This window comes from Canis lupus, chromosome 3 (assembly GCF_011100685.1).
Source record: "Canis lupus familiaris isolate Mischka breed German Shepherd chromosome 3, alternate assembly UU_Cfam_GSD_1.0, whole genome shotgun sequence".
Taxonomy (NCBI): domain Eukaryota; kingdom Metazoa; phylum Chordata; class Mammalia; order Carnivora; family Canidae; genus Canis; species Canis lupus.
The window spans coordinates 26449345-26465379 of record NC_049224.1 but is presented as its reverse complement, the minus strand read 5'-3'; the positions used below and the strand labels follow the sequence as shown (position 1 = coordinate 26465379).

The window sequence follows — 16035 nt, the reverse complement described above, 5'->3', positions numbered from 1 at the left end:
AAAAACATATTTTTTACTCCTATTTCTTCGCATAACACAGAATGCAGAAATGAACTCTTTAAACTTCTGTGGGTTTCAGTTTTTTGTTTGAACTTTTAATTAGATTATATAGTTAATGATGGCATGTTTTCCACTTTAAATAACTTTTCATTTTTCTTTAGAAAACTCTTTATTTGCAAAAAGAGCTCAGGAACATCTCTCTAATTATTGTAGAAACTACATACCACAGGTTCAATAAAGTCCTGTTACTGCCTCCAAAGCACATTTTAAACACTGAATTAAGAGCCTTTAGGAACAAATTGTGACAGACTGAATTTGCCACCTCTGAGTTTGATTTCATTCTTCCTACTCTATAGCTGCAGATCAGTTACTATGACTGCATAACAAATTACCTCAAGACTTAGTGGCTTAAAACAATAATAATCATCTTTTATATCTCTCATGGTGCCTGGAGGTAAGGAGTTCAAGAGCAGCTTAGCTGGGTGGTTTTGGCTCACACTCTCTCCTAAGGTTGCATTCAAGTTGTCAACCAGGGCTGGTGTCATCTGAAGGCCTGACTGGGGCCAGGGGATGCTCTTCCAGTGTGGCTCACCTTTGGCTGGCAAATTAGTGCTGGCAGTTGGCCAGGGCTCTCACTTCCTTTTTCCTTTGGACCTCTCCATAGAGCTGTTTGAATAGCCTTACAGAGTGGCTTCTGGCTTCCTCCAGAAGAAGCATTCCAAGAGGCCAAAGTATTTTATGCATTGATGACAAAAATGCATTTCATGACCTAGCTTCAGAATCCACAGTCATTACCATCATACTCGTTTGAGCACAAGGGCGAGCCTTGATTCACTGTGAGAAGAGGCTGCTCAAGAGCATGAACATTGGGAGGTAAAGAACTTTGGGGCCATGATAGAGGCTGACTACCAGAAACAGTTTTTTAAAGATTTTAGCAATATTTTAAAGATTCATTTAAGAACCCTCAGGAACAAATTATGACAATTAAATTTGTCACTTATGTTATCATTGCTTCTATAGCTGGGTTTTTTTTTTGAGTTTTAATGTTAATGAAGAATGTTATATTTAGGTAAAATTTATATTAGAGGTAAGTCATTGAAGAGGATTCTTCAGGAGCAAGAATATCCCTTTTATAGATGAAAATCTGTATTTTCATGGTGTCTTTTGATTGCTGGGATGGGGAAGTGATAGCAGTGAGGAAGAATGAGGAGGCTGTGTATTGTGGCTGCAAGCTGAAAGTGGCCTTGAGGAGAGCAGTGTTGTAACCCAAACCCTTTGGTCTTCTGGTGAGAAATGCCTGTCAGTTCAGGGAAGGGGCATCATGGAGACAGCTGGTCCAAAGATACTTCAGAGCAGATTTTAAGAGCAGCTCTTCAAAGAAATCTTGCCTTAATAGGTTTATTGTAATTGTTATAAGAGAGAAGGCACATGTTCTGACTTTTAATGAGGTGAATGGCAGATGAATCAAAACTGAAGTTCTTTGATTTAATTACCCTCTTCTGATTTTTATTATTTTTTAAAAAGATTTATTTATTTATTATAGAGAGAACATGTGAGCAGGGGGAGGGGGAAAAAGACTCATCAAGCATACTCCCCACTGAGCATGGAGCCCAGTGTGGGGCTCAATCCCAAGACCCTGAGTTTGACTTGAGCTGAAATTAAGAATTGGCTACTTAACTGAGCCACCCAGGCACCCCTTCTACTAATTTTTAGACCAAGATTTGGTGTTAACTTCTTTTAAGATTTAAGAAATTAGGGATTCGGGCATCCCTGGGTGGCTCAGCGGTTTAGTGCCTGCCTTTGGCCCAGGGCGTGATCCTGGATCAAGTCCCTTGTCGGGCTCCCTGCATGGAACCTGCTTCTCCCTCCTCCTGTGTCTCTGCCCCCTGCCCCTCTCTCTCTATCATAAATAAATAAATAAATAAATAAATAAATAAATAAATAAATAAATAAATAAATAAATAAGGGATTCTAGAATACTTAATGTGTGCTTTAAAATAATACTTATTAAAGAATCCATAAATCCATATTAATACTAACAAAACATATAAATTTTAAAATGGTGGGGGTAGGGTGGAGAAAAAGAAAGCTGATTTTTACAGAATGCCAGCTAGTAAATACAGAGAGAATTTTTTTTAATCAACATTTACTAGTTACCACAGTAATAACAGATTCAGGCAATGATGATCAACGATGGTAAAATTTTGAGATGGGAGATTGTTGGATAAAAGGGTATTCACATAATATCAAAGTATTACCCCACAAGTTATTAACTGTGAAGGAGAAAGGTGTCACTATAGTGAAGAAATCTTCTGGGTGCTTGTGTAAACCAAATAAACAAATTTAGCCTCCCCAATAATGGGTCAGATTTATATCATGTACCTCCTGATATGAAAAGAGTACATAAAAATGTAGTGGTTCTGGCAGTAAGGTTTAATCTTATTAGGGGAAACAGCCAAATCCAAATTGAGGCACATTATACAGAACGACTCCTGTATATTTCAAAACCATTAAAGACAAAAAAGAAAGGCTGGGAACTCTTTTATTTATTTATTTTTAAATATATTTTAAAGATTTTATTTATTTATTCGTGAGAGACACAGAGAGAGAGAGGCAGAGACACAGGCAGACGGAGAAGCAGGCTCCATGCAGGGAGCCCTATGTAGGACTCAATCCTGGGTCTCCAGGATCACACCCAGGGCTGAAGGCAGTGTTAAACCACTGAGCCACCCGAGCTGCCCTGGGAACTCTTCTTTAGATTGAGGAAGACTAAAGAGACATGACCAAGTGCATGGCATACATGATCCTTGATTTTTTTTAAATATTGGAAAACATATATAAAAAAATATTACTGTGATGCCTGGGTGGCTTAGCAGTGAGCATCTGCCTTCGGCTCAGGGAGTGGTCCTGGAGTCCCATGATCAAGTCCCACATCAGGCTCCCTGCATGGAGCCTGCTTCTCCCTCTGCCTATGTTTCTGCCTCTCTCTTCTCTCTCTCTCTCTGTGTGTGTCTCTCATGAATAAATAAACAAAATCTTTATTTTTATTTTTTTTAACAAAATCTTTAGATAAAAAAAAGTATTACTGTGACAGGTAAGGAAATTTGTGGATTAATGTTCGGTAATAATAATATATCAATGTTAAATTTCTTGAGTATAATAACTTTATTCTAGTTAGTAGAAGAATGTTTTTGTTATTAGAAGATAGAAGTTTGGGTATTTAGGGATGAACTATCATATCTCCAATTCTCAAATGGTTCAGAAACTGTGTGTGTGTATGTGTGTTTTGGCAAAATAGTTGATTGTCTAGATAAAGAATATATGAATGTTCATTGTACTTTTCTTGCAGTGTTTATGAAACTTTGAACTTAAAAGAAAAAGTTTTAAGTAAAACTTAAAAATAAAATAACATTTATTATGTCTTACTGTTTTAGGTGAAATCTTTAACCCTCTTTGTCACCCATTATCCACCAGTTTGTGAATTAGAAAAAAGTTACTTACAAGAGGTGGGAAATTATCACATGGGATTCTTGGTCAATGAGGATGAAAACAAAGAGGATCCAGGTATGAAATACCGCTTACAATAAATAAAACTAAATGTTGTTGGTTTTCTTTTTGTTGTTGTTGTGTTGTTGTTGGTTTTCATGTTTGATAACTCAAAATTCATGGGTACATGAACTTAGTGCTTGTTAGAAATAAAGCTGTGGATGTTGATTATAAATGACATTTGTCTGAATTCATTTTCTCTAAGCTTAGGGTCAAGTAGAATTCACATTTATTTTTGCCATCTCTGAGGGCTTCTCTGGTCTTTCTTTACTCATTTTTCTACCAGAAAAAGATGGGATCAGGGGGATGTGTAGGTTTTACTCTTAGATTCGTCTCGGGAAAAATGCCCTGACAATCAAGTATATTAGTCATCTTTAAAAATGTCTGATATATTTCCCCAAATATCATCCCCATTATTCTGTAGTGGATGTATGTTTTATCTTAACTTGACAGGGAAACTGGATCTCAGGTCAAGTGGCTTGCCTGAATGGGGCACCAGGGTGAGGGCTGAACTGAGTCTGGAATTGTAGGATTTGCTCACAGATTCTTTTCTACTCTGCTAGAACTGGTATATGGGACCTACAGTATTTTTGCTAGCCTTTCCACTGTTTACCAATGTCACAGGAATGAGACATTTCATGGGAAAGAACACTATTAGCCAATAGAAATAAATTTAAGTGCTATAAGTAATTTAGTCAGTTTTAGTATAATTTTATTTTCCTGTTCAGTAGTAATTTTTTTAAGCTCCCAGCCTGTGAGCCAGTGATCGTTTACACAGTTGGTGTGCTATAATGGAAAATCCATTACCCAAGACACTCCAGAGTCCAAATGTTATTTTGGAAAAGTACTAAAGATGGACCTGAAAAAGAAATCAGGCAGCTGGCCCAAATAAAACAAAGCACTGGACCTGAGATAAATGTAATGTTAGGCAATCCTTGCCTCTCACCACCATGCGGTTTTGAAAAACACATCATAAATTCTCTCATGGAAGCAGTTTCATGTCTATTAATCTGCATCCAAAGTGACAGGAGGAGCTTATAAGCTAAGACCCAGTGGGATAAACAAGAGTTCACCAGCAGGGAAGGGTCAGTGATAAGCGTTTATGTGAACTGACTACTAAGCTGTAAGTGTTCTGACATTTTATCTTATGGATTAAAATTTTTATTCATAGACATAATTTTAAACATTAAGTGATGCTAAAAGGCTCATGCTAACAGGCAGTAGACCCCTGCTTCTGTGCCTTCACTCCATGCCTCCTCCCCATCCAGTCCCAAGGCAGCTGCTTTCAGCTCTTTCATTGCTTTCTTCCATACTCTAAATAATAGGCTTATCTGCCTACCTCTTGGTTCATCATCATGACCCATTATTACTTGGCTTCTCATTGTGCTGGATGGGAGTGTTCAACCTTTCCTGCTCTGACCTCCCAGTGTACTCATTCCAGTTTCCTTCCGTCTCATTCCTCTTCATAGTTTTCACTGTGACTGCCAGTAAGTATCGCTTAATCATAAGCCAGGTATGAGGACAAGTGCATTTTCTTTCTTTCACAACTTTTTTGTTTTTTGTATTTGTGAAGGTAACAATCGCTTTGTTTTCACTTCATTCTTTTATTTGAGTCTGTATCTGACTCTCCCTGTACTCTCCAATAGCTCTGTAAAACACCTCTCTAGACATTTTTCCATGTGATTGAACTACTGATTCCACTTTTTCTCACTGGAATCATTCCTCCTGGCGCCCTTTGTCCTACTCATTTGAACTGGTTCCTCCCTAGGCCTGCTGCACAGCTACTGTCCTGAGACCTACCTTTACCATCATCCTAGGAATTCTCTTACCTCACATTCTGTCCATTTGTTTGCAGGGAATAGGACATGTGAATTCACAGGGGCTCCAACATAAGAATATAAATAATCTCATGGGGTGCCTGAGTGGCTCAGTGGGTGAGCGTCTGCCTTCGGCTCAGAGCATGATCCCGGGATCCAGGATCAGGTCCCACATCAGGCTCCTTGCAGGGAGCCTGCTCCTCCCTCTGCCTATGTCTCTGCCTCTCTCTCTGTATGTCTTTCATGAATAAATAAGTAAAATCTTTAAAAATAAATAAATAATCTCACATTACAGGGACCTCAGAGGAAGGGGTGGCCTTCGGCTCCTCTCCTTTGCAGCTCTCCAGGCTCGGTCTTCCTGCCCTGCTGGCTTTATTTTATTTTATTTTCCTGTTCAGTAGTAATTCCTGTTCAGTAGAATGAGGCTTACGACAAGGTGGCTGCAGCTCTTTCATGCATGAAACCCAGAATTGACAATGTCCAAAGGGAAAAAAGGGATCAACATTTTCTGTGACTCTTTCTTAAGGGTCAGGGAACTTTTCTCAGATGCTCACTAGCATCTGATCATTGTCTCATCTCCTTTTCAGAATTGAATCACATGCTCACTTTTTTTTTTTTTTTTTAAGATTTTGTTTATTTACTCATGAGATACAGAGAGAGGCAGAGACATAGAGGGAGAACCAGGCTTCCACAGGGAGCCCGATGTGGGACTTGATCCCCGGACCTGGGATCATGCCCTGAGCTAAAGGCAGATGCTCAATCACTGAGCCACCCAGGCGTCCCACATGCTCACTCTTAAACCAGTTCCTAGAAGTGACAGTGACAGGGATGACTTTGATCAGCCTAGATTAATCAAGATCAACTTTTGGAGCTTGGTATGAGGACATTATCCCCGGAGTTAAATGGTCAGTGAATTAATTCCATATACAGTCAGGGTTTTCTTAAGGGTTGGAAAAGATTTTGAATAGGCTACTAATAATATTAACTAAAGGAAGTAAAAGTTTTGAGATTTTGCAGGAATGAAAACATCTCCAATATACCTTCATACTTGATTTATAATTTAGCTGGGGCTAGAATTTTTAGTTGGAAATAATTTTCACTCAGAATTTTGAAGCACGGGTGCATTATCTGCTTACTTCCGTGTTATTCCAGCTACATCTGTGTTTCTTCCATTACCTCTAAATCCTCTGCTGTCTGAATTAGAGGCCACTGCATAGGTCATCAGGCAAGCACCCCAAAGACCTTTTGGATGGCTTTTAAGATACTATGCTGTTTCCCATGGAGGTAGGTAAAGCAGTAGACCAGCAGTAAGAAACATGTACTTTATTCTATCCCAGTCTATAAAATCTTGGACAAGTTACCTAACCTCAGCCACCTCTAAAATGTTAGGAATCAGTCCCAAAAATGACTTCAGAGACTGTTTGATCAGCACATATTTCTTTAATAACTACCTACAGAAGTTTGGCTTTCAGACAACTTTTGCTTTGTTCCCCTGTAACAAGCAGAAACATGAATTAATACTTTCTCTGACTCTGAGTGTCAGAAAAGTTTTTCAGTAATATCCATCTAGGAAATGGTTGGTTATAGCTTATAAGTCCTCACCAAGAACTTTTAGTTACCATCTTCTCTGCTATATGGCTCTGTCTCCACATTTCCATTACACACACACTCACACTCTCTCCCCTTCTCCCCTCTAAGAGGGATGAGGGACAGTCCTGATGCAGAATATAACTCTTAAAAACTCCCTAATATGAGGGGATAGTGCCTAGGTGTCTGTCAGTTGAGCATCTGACTCTTGGTTTCGGCTCAAGTTGTGATCTCATGGGTGGTGGGCTCAAGCTCCGTGTCAGGCTCCACACTCAACACGGTGTCTGCTTGAGATTGTCTCTCTCGCTCACTTTCAGCCCCTCCCACACCCCACTCATGCACGTGCTCTCATGCGCACACACTCTCTCTCTCAAACAGATAAATAAATCTTGAAAAATAAAAATTAAAAACCTCCCTAATGTGATTACGGAAGAGTGGTCACATTATTTTACCTTGATGGTGTGAGAACTACCATAATTAGTACTACATGGAGACCAGGATATGATGACAAATTCAGCAACTGTTTGTACTATGTTAAGTTATGCAGAGCGATATAATATTTTATATAATTTAGCTATAAAATATATTTATATAGATATAGGTATATTTTATAGTTATATATAAAAAGTGTCCTATAGCTATGTATACATACTATATGTTATATATATAAAGCAAAAAAAGCCATCAGCGAAGCAATTTTTAACTAAGGTGGTTTTGTGGCATTAGTGGGCTTTCAGAAAAGGATAGAAGGATGGATGGATGGATGACAAATGGACAGACAGATGAATGAATTGTTTTTAGAAAGACAGCATGGAGGCTAAATTATAGAGGAGAGGAGAGTCTGGAGGTAGGTACATCAGTTAGAACTAAGCCCGTTGAAGTGATAAAGACTGTTTCTTTGTCTGAAGGTTGAGAAGAGATTGCTTTTCTGATTGCCTGCTGCTCTTCACTTCATTTTTGGTCATGTGAGCATCAGAGAGTAACAAAAAATTACCGAGGTTAGCAGGCACTGGTTTCTCCACACTTCTTTCCCAGTCTTTCCACCCACCTCTTCACCTGTTCTTTGTGTTCCTGGAGTTTTATTTGGAGGCAAAAGGTATTCTTAGTGCTTTGTAATGTGAGTTTTAGTCTGTATTCCTGAGAGTGCCAGCATTCTTTCTACCTCCCACTTCCAACACCCCGCCTTAGAAAAGGGTTATTTGTTGCTGAATTCTTAGAGGAGGTTAAAGAAAATTCCATTATCCTTTTTCTCAGTTACGCTTTTTGGTTTTTAGCTGATAAAAGAATAAAGCATACACATTTATCAAATGACATACGAGGAAAAGCTCTTGATAAACTTATAATAAGTTTATTAGAGTCTCAGAAATCATGAGAAATCTGGTTCATTTTGGGTATTTTTGCAACATGGTATAATTAGATTGAATTTCATTATAAAAGCTGCATAATCCTGAGGTGCTTTAGATTTATCAAAGATTAAACTGTATGCAGCTTTGTCTTTCTATTATTGTGCTTCATTATACCCCAATTCTTTAGAAGTTTTTAGTTCATGTGTATGCATTTGTATGATGACAGCCTGGGTTTGTATGATAGCCTAGGTTCCCCAGGAAGCAGATTCTGAGATTTTTATGCCAGCTGTTGACTAAGAGTGCTCTCGTGATCAATACCTGAGGGCAGGACTGGGTAGAATGAGGCTGTGTTGTGGTCATAAGCTTCAGCCAACCCTACAGAGAGCTCTGAGGTGGTATTGGTCTTTTTGAGTTACCTCAACTTCGGGTGAGGGAACCTCCCTTTTATATGCTTTATTAGCTATTGTTGCATAACACATTACCCCAAAATATAGCTTAAAATAACAAATACTTATCATCTTGTCATTTCTCTGGGTCAGGAATCAAGGGGCAGCTTAGATGGACAGTTCCACCTCAGTTTCTCCTAAAGCTACAATCAAGATTGGCTAGGTCAGTCATCATTTTAAGGTCTGACTGGGGAAATTTACTCTCCAGACCTCTTACGTGGCTGCTGGCAAGCCTTAGAATACCTACTTCTAAGTTCACTCATGTGGCTGTTGGCCAGAGACCTGTTTCTTTCCATGTGGGCTTCTTCCTAAGGCAGCCCACGGTATGGTAACTGGCTTCCCTCAGAGCAAGTAAGCAAGAAAATGAAAGTGCCTGGGACAGAGGTCACAGTGTTTTGTAATCTCAACTCAGAAGTGACAACACATCATTTTTGCCATATTTTATTTTTTAGAAACACGTTGCTAGGTCCTGCCCACACTCAAGAGCAGAGAATGACACAGACATTAACACCAGGAAACAGGGGTCTTTGGTGGCCATTCTAGAAGCTGCCGACCAGGGGACATCTGGGTGGCTCAGTCAGTTAAGTGTCTGCCTTTGGCTCAGGTCGTGATCCTGGGGTTCTGGGATGGAGCCCCCCATCAGGCTCCCTGCTCAGCAGGGAGTCTGCTTCTCCCTCTGCCTCTGCCACTCCCCTCCTTTCTGCTGCTTGTGTTCACTCTCTCTTTCTCGGTCTCAAATAAATAAATAAAAACCTAAAAAAAAAAGGGAAAAAGCTGCCTACAAACTCCCGTAGCAACCAGTCACAATGCAGGCAGCTCAAGACAGGACATGACCTCAGCAGACCTCTTCTTAAGCTGAGGTGACTCCCAAAGAGGAGATTCAGCTGAAGACTGGGCTGACAACCTTCCTGACAGCTGAGGCAGTAAACCCTTTAGTCCTAGTGGGAGCTGAGTGGAACTGAACAGCATCCGCTTGAATATATATAACTTAGTTAACCCAGTATATTTAATAAACCAGAATTTCTCACTCTTCTTATTTAAACTGTGCAACATATTATATTTCCTTATGTGTTTTTTGGTGGTGTTTTGTTTTTAGCATTCTTAGAAACATCTCTTATGTGTGTTATTTTACAGAATGTATTATTACATACAACACTGTTCAGTAACATTCACTGAAATAACACTTTTTTAGTCTGTTTTTAAAGGAAAAATTGTATTGTGATTCAGAATCATTCCTTTTCTGATAATAGCTGTTCAATTGAAATTTCCTTTTTTTAAGATTTTATTTATTTATTCATTAGAGACACATAAGCAGAGGGAGAAGCAGGCTCCATGCAGGGAGCCCAACGTGGGACTTGATCCCGGGTCTCCAGGATCATGCCCTGGGCCAAAGGTGGCGCTAAACTACTGAGCCACCGGAGCTGCCCTCAATTGAAATTTTTTAGCAAGCAGCAGAAAACAAAATAAATCTTTACCTTACACCAAATCAATGTTAAAAATCCTTTTAGGTGGAAGGGAAGAGGTACATGGCTGGCTCAGTCAGTAGAGTATGCAACTCTTAATCTCAGTGTTGGAAGTTTGAGCACCAAGTTGGGTGTAGAGAAAACTTAAAAGCAAAAATCTTAAAAAAACAAAACAAAACAAAAAAAACTTTTAGGCGAGCTACAAGATCCTAAATCCAAGAAAATTTTCAAAACATTATCTCCCCTTTTCCTAGATATGCACAGTTGATAAATAGAGCCAAAATGTGATTAGGAACAATGTGGTTTTTGTTTTTTGTTTTTTTTTTTTTTCAGATTGTAAATTTTAATTGAGTGAAGTTGTAAGAACTTATCTGTCTTATTTAATCTTCTACTTTGAACTTTCAGACCTAATCTCCTTTTTCTCCTTTTAATTTATTTATTTTATTTTGTAGGTGAAGAACCAGTCCCTGATTTTGTCACTTTTCTTTATCAAATAACCAGAGGAATTGCAGCAAGGAGTTATGGACTAAATGTGGCTAAACTAGCAGATGTTCCTGGAGAAATTTTAAAGAAAGCAGCTAGCAAGTCAAAAGAGTTAGAAGGATTAGTAAATATGAAAAGGTCAGAATGATCGTGTTGCATTTTTTAATTTATAAAAAACCTACCAATTTGTCCAAGGAAGAGGAGTGTCCCGTAAATGAACATCAGGTTTACCTTTAAGCATCTCTTCAAATATTCTGAAACATTTAATTAAAATAAAATGAAAACAGATCTTTGAAAAGCTCATGTGAATTCAGTCCGCCTTCTCTAGTCAGATCTTTATCTGTTAAGTTGCTAAATTGGTTTTTCAGTCCTTTTCGAAAGAACTAAGTTAACTCCTTACTGTGTACCAGCATGTTAGTTGCTTAAAACGTTCAGTTACACAACAAATTACTAAAAGAAACCATGACATTTAAAACCTTTAGAATACTTCCTTTACTCACATATGGCATTCAGAAATTAAGAATTCTTCAGGACATAAAAGAAAATAATAATATTATATAACCACGTACTCATAGTCCATATCCTCGTGTCACTTCTATTGGGGATTGTTTGTGGCAAGTTTTTCATTCTGAACCATCTTCGGGGCACCCGGGGAGCTTCGTCGGATGCTTCAGACTCTTGATCTCAGCTCAGGTCTTAATCTCAGGGTTGTGAGTTCAAGCCCCCTGTCAGACTCCACACTCACTGCAAAGTCTGGAGCCTACTTAAAAAGAAGAAGAAGAACAGCTTTATTGGGGCACCTGTGTTGCACAGTCGGTTAAGTGATTCTTGGTTTTGGCTCAGATCATGGTCTCAGGGTTTTGAGATCAAGTCCCCTGTCAGACTCCGCACTCAGTGCAGAGTCTGCTTAAAGACTCTCTCTCCCTCAGCCTCTGCCCCTCTCTCCTCCCTCCGAGATGAATAAATAAATCTTGAAACTACCTTTTGTCACCCTAGAATGCTATGTGAATGGAATTTACCTTTTACTCTTGACACTCAGCCAGTATGTGGTCAGTGTATTGACTAATCTTAATATAAATCTGAAGTATACTTTGGAAGAAAGATAGTCCTAGGAAAATATCATATTAAAAAATGATGAGTTACAACCTCCTCCCCCCCCCAAACATAAGATTATATTATAAAATGACATAATCTCCTCATCCATCTCCTGCCAATTCCTGCACTCCCTACGAAGTCTGATATGCCTGGAGCAAGACATTACTGCCCTGATTGATAGCCATGTGACCACAAGGGAACAGATTGTTGGTCAAAGAGAAAATCTTGGTCACCATCCTATAAGAAAAATTTTTAGTCCTGGAAATCATTACCAAATTTTAATATTGAAATAGTAATACCTAATATTAGTTAGACAATTACCAACTTGTATCCTGAACTACAGTTGTATGACCAACCTCTCCATTTTTCCTCTTGTGGTTCTCCACCTTGACACTCTATACTTTTCAGTGGTAAATGGTCATTGACCAAGTCCAAAGTGCTAGATTACTATAAATGACATGTAGTTTCCTCTGTTGACATTCTTTTTTGGATCATTTCCACAATACCAAATTAGAAAAGTAATTATTTATTATGAGAGTTTAAAGATAAGCCCTTAGTTTTCACAAAGTCCAAAGACAAACCCTCTTTTGTTATCTTATTATTATTTTTCTTTTTCCTTGGAGAAACTAGAATAAAACTTCACTACAAAGGTGTGTGTGTGTGTGTGTGTGTGTGTATACAAAACAGCAATAAAATATCATTTATACTTCTTGCTGCTGTATAGTCTATATAATTCACAGATTATGATATTTTAACTCTTCTAACTACTGTGTGACATTTTGAAATCTATAATCTTGACAAGATAGAGAATTGTCAGAAGAGATTGCATTGGGGTAGAATCTGATCATTTATTAGGACACTATATTCATTATTTTTGCCTTTTTACTGGAAGTAGTGCTTATCACATTAATTCCATTGACGAGATCAAAGGAACCAAAGGGATTTTGTAAATTTATGTGAATTTGTGATAAGTCTATGCAGTCATTGTTCTAGTTACTACTATTACTATATACAATAGGTAATGTGTTAGTTACTATTTTTACGGCTTTACATATATTATCTCAATCTTTATGATAACCTTGTGAGACATAGGTACTGTCGTTACCCCATATTGTAGTTTGGGGAAATGAGGCAAAGCAAGGGTAGGAAATCAACCAAGACGTCAGGGTCCTATAACTAGTTAGTGGTGGAGCAATAACTGGAACTCAGATACTCTGGCTCCAGACCCTAAACATTTAACTGCTTGGTCTTCTACAGAAAAAATAAGTCTGTGTTATGTTGGCATTCTGCTCTTTCATTAGCTAGCTTTACTTTATTAATCAGTTTCACTTTTCGTCCTGTGAGCACACACAGCCTGAGTTAGAAGGGAAACAAGCTAGGTTCTCTCCTCCTTGGAGGTAGTAGTGGCAATCAGCAACCTCAGTCCTTGATTATAACAGTGTCACCAGAAGGCTGATTCTGGCACAACTTTCTAACCACAGAGTCCTGCTTGGTATTCTAAGGTGATAGATGTTAAAAAAAAAAAAAAAAAAAAAAAAAGACATTTATTTGAGAGAGAGAGAGTGTGTTCATGCAGGTGTGCAAGCAGGAAGGGCAGAAGGGGAGAGAATCTCAAGCAGAACTCTGTGCCTAGCATGGAGCCCAACGTGGGACATGATCTCTCACAACCCTGAGATCACGACCTGAGCCAAAATCAAAAGTCAGATGCTTAATCAACTGCACCATCCAGGTGCCTGTCATAGACCTTTTGTAGCTTTCAGCCAAATGTATTGTCCCCCAACAATTTCATTTATAAAATAAATCATTTTTTTTTTCTCTCCAGGAAAAGGCTAAAGTGTTTTACAAAGTTATGGATGATAAGTGATGGAAAAGACCTGCAAAAATGGACAGACGAGTTTGAAATGGAAGAAATTTCAGACTTCTCTTCTTGATTAAAATGAAGACTACATTTTTTAACAAAACATGGAGAATTAAAAATACCACCTGTACAAAACAACTCTCCGTAACAGCCTATCTTTGTGTGATGTGAGCATAAAATCAGAACTATGGTATATTCCTATTGGAAACAAGCCCTTTGTGTAGAAAGACTATTCAGGTTCTTGTCATCCTGACTTTATAAGAGTATCAACAGTTTTGAATATTAAGACCTCTGTTCTCTAAGTAGAAGACTTCATGAATAGTAAGCTTACATAAAATCTGGCCTCCTAAATGAAGCCCAACATGAACTTTTAGAGAGTGATAGAAAAATCTGATTCATATTTACTTGTTCCAGTTCAGATTAATTTGCACCTGGGTGAGAGGTCTAGCAGAAATATACCTTTTCATTTGAACTAAAGTAATTTTATAATGCCACCAGTTTATTCACTATAAGCATAAGAAATTTTGATAAGAAATAGAAAAGATTATCAGGCTTTTAAAAGTAGAGCATGGAAGGAATAAGAGCATATGAAATTTGAAAAAAATACTGTCACAGTTTTAAGCAGTTTAAAAATTATTGGATGAAATTATTTGTGATTCAGGTAATAAACATTAATGAATACTTGCTATAAATAATGATCTTTTTCCTTGTTGAATTTTGGGTTTTTCAACTATCTGGCAGTTGCCTTTTTTTAGGCTTAATTATGGAACGGAGGTTGCTGTTCCTACCAAATTTACAAAACTGAACTCATTTATTTTGGACCTTTCTGTTAATCAGTATAGAAAATGTATGATCTCCCTGGTATCAAAGTACACAGTTTTGTTGATAGTTAACAACACTCCCTCCTGCATTTTTAGGTTGACTTATGTTCATCTGTGTCCCTGAGGCTTTTACAGCACTTACAGCCTGGCTTCTCATATGTATGTGTTTTCTGTTTGTAAAATTGTTAATTTACACAAAGGCTCTCCCCCACCCGTTTGGTATTCCTGCTTGTTAAATGTCCTCCACACATATGATGGACATATTTCCAACTCCTGTAGTTTATTTCCTCTAGTGATCCTAACCCCTGGACACAGAGGTCAGTACCATCTCCCAAGTTGAAGGGTGGTTGGTTGCTGTGCTTTCGAATCACTCACATTGTAGCCCTTTGATTCCTAGCCTTTTTGAAGTTAAGGGTATGATACCACTTGATTGATTCCATGATCCTTCTGAAGTACTAACACAGTGAAATTCTCAAGAGTGTCTGAAAATAGAGTAATTATTGGAATTTACTATCTAAATTTTAAAAAGACCAATACTTTTTAAATAGTGTTTTAATACTCTATATGATTATAAATGTTTTATATTCTTTTTAAGAAGATTTTGAAGTTAGTGCTCTAACCTTACTGGCAGGCCAGTAAGAAAAGGAGATGAGGGGCACTTGGGTGGCTCAGTGGTTGAGCATCTGCCTTCAGCTCAGGGCCTCATCCTGGGGTCCTGGGATTGAGTCCCGCATCAGGCTCATCGTAGGGAGCCTGCTTCTCCCTCTGCCTGTGTCTCTGCCTCTCTCTCTCTCTCTGTGTCTCTCAGAATGAATGAGTGAAATTTAAAAAAAAAAAAAAAAAAAGGAAAGGAGATGAATCCAGAAATGTCATGCCCATGCCTGAGAGAGCTGTAGAGACCAGCAATCAGTGGTAATGTCCAAGAAGACATTTCAGGCCACCTCAGGCTTGGGCAGGCCAGCATCAACATTTAAGCTAGTCTGGGCTCCAGGAGAAGTGTGTCCAGGCAGTGACAACACACAGTGTCTGGCAAGTCACAATGTGGACTATTACAAGGTAGATTCTGTAACATGAGCCAGAATATCAGCCAGCCAGCCAGTTTGCAAGAGGTTAGGCCTGGTTAGGATAAGGCCAGCATTCCTGCATTTCCAAGTGCGGCCTCTTCCTTGCCAGGTTACTGAGGTATTGAAGGGGAAGTAGTGGCAGAGGCCCAGTTATGAAGATTGTACAAATGCCATGAAGATTGGCAGGAAAAATGCAATTGATTGGGTACAGACTGCAGATAACCAAACTGAGGGGTGCAATTCTAATGTCTTCTAGGTATTAATTTCATTTCCTTTGATACATATCCAGGAGTAGAATCGCTGGATCACATGGTTGTTCTGTTTTTAATTTTTCGAGGAATCTCCATACTGTTTTGCATAATAGCTGTACTAATTTATATTCCTACCAATAGTGCACAAGAGTTCCCTTTCTCTACATCCTCAGCAATGCTTGTTTATTGCTTGTCTTTTTGATAATAACCATTCTAGCAGGTGTGAAGTGGTATCTTATTGTGGTTTTGGTTTGCAAT

The 16035-nt window shown here is 38.5% G+C and overlaps 1 protein-coding gene across 6 annotated transcripts in view; it reads left to right on the top strand.

The window, feature by feature from the left end:
- MSH3 (mutS homolog 3) overlaps window positions 1-14333 on the top strand; it is a 185132-nt gene extending 170799 nt beyond the window's left edge. For 2 of the 6 annotated variants that reach the window (XM_038532442.1, XM_038532444.1), the window contains 3 exons: window positions 3435-3564; window positions 10658-10826; window positions 13606-14333. In XM_038532442.1, the coding sequence (XP_038388370.1) occupies window positions 3435-3564; window positions 10658-10826; window positions 13606-13714 (408 nt within the window). In that variant the 3' untranslated portion in view covers window positions 13715-14333. Of the gene's footprint in view, window positions 1-3434; window positions 3565-6515; window positions 6648-7858; window positions 7949-8835; window positions 8906-10657; window positions 10827-13605 lie in introns of those variants that run through there. The other 4 variants (XR_005356814.1, XR_005356813.1, XR_005356815.1 and 1 more) reach the window with 4 other exon arrangements.
- The last annotated feature ends 1702 nt before the right edge of the window (window positions 14334-16035 follow it).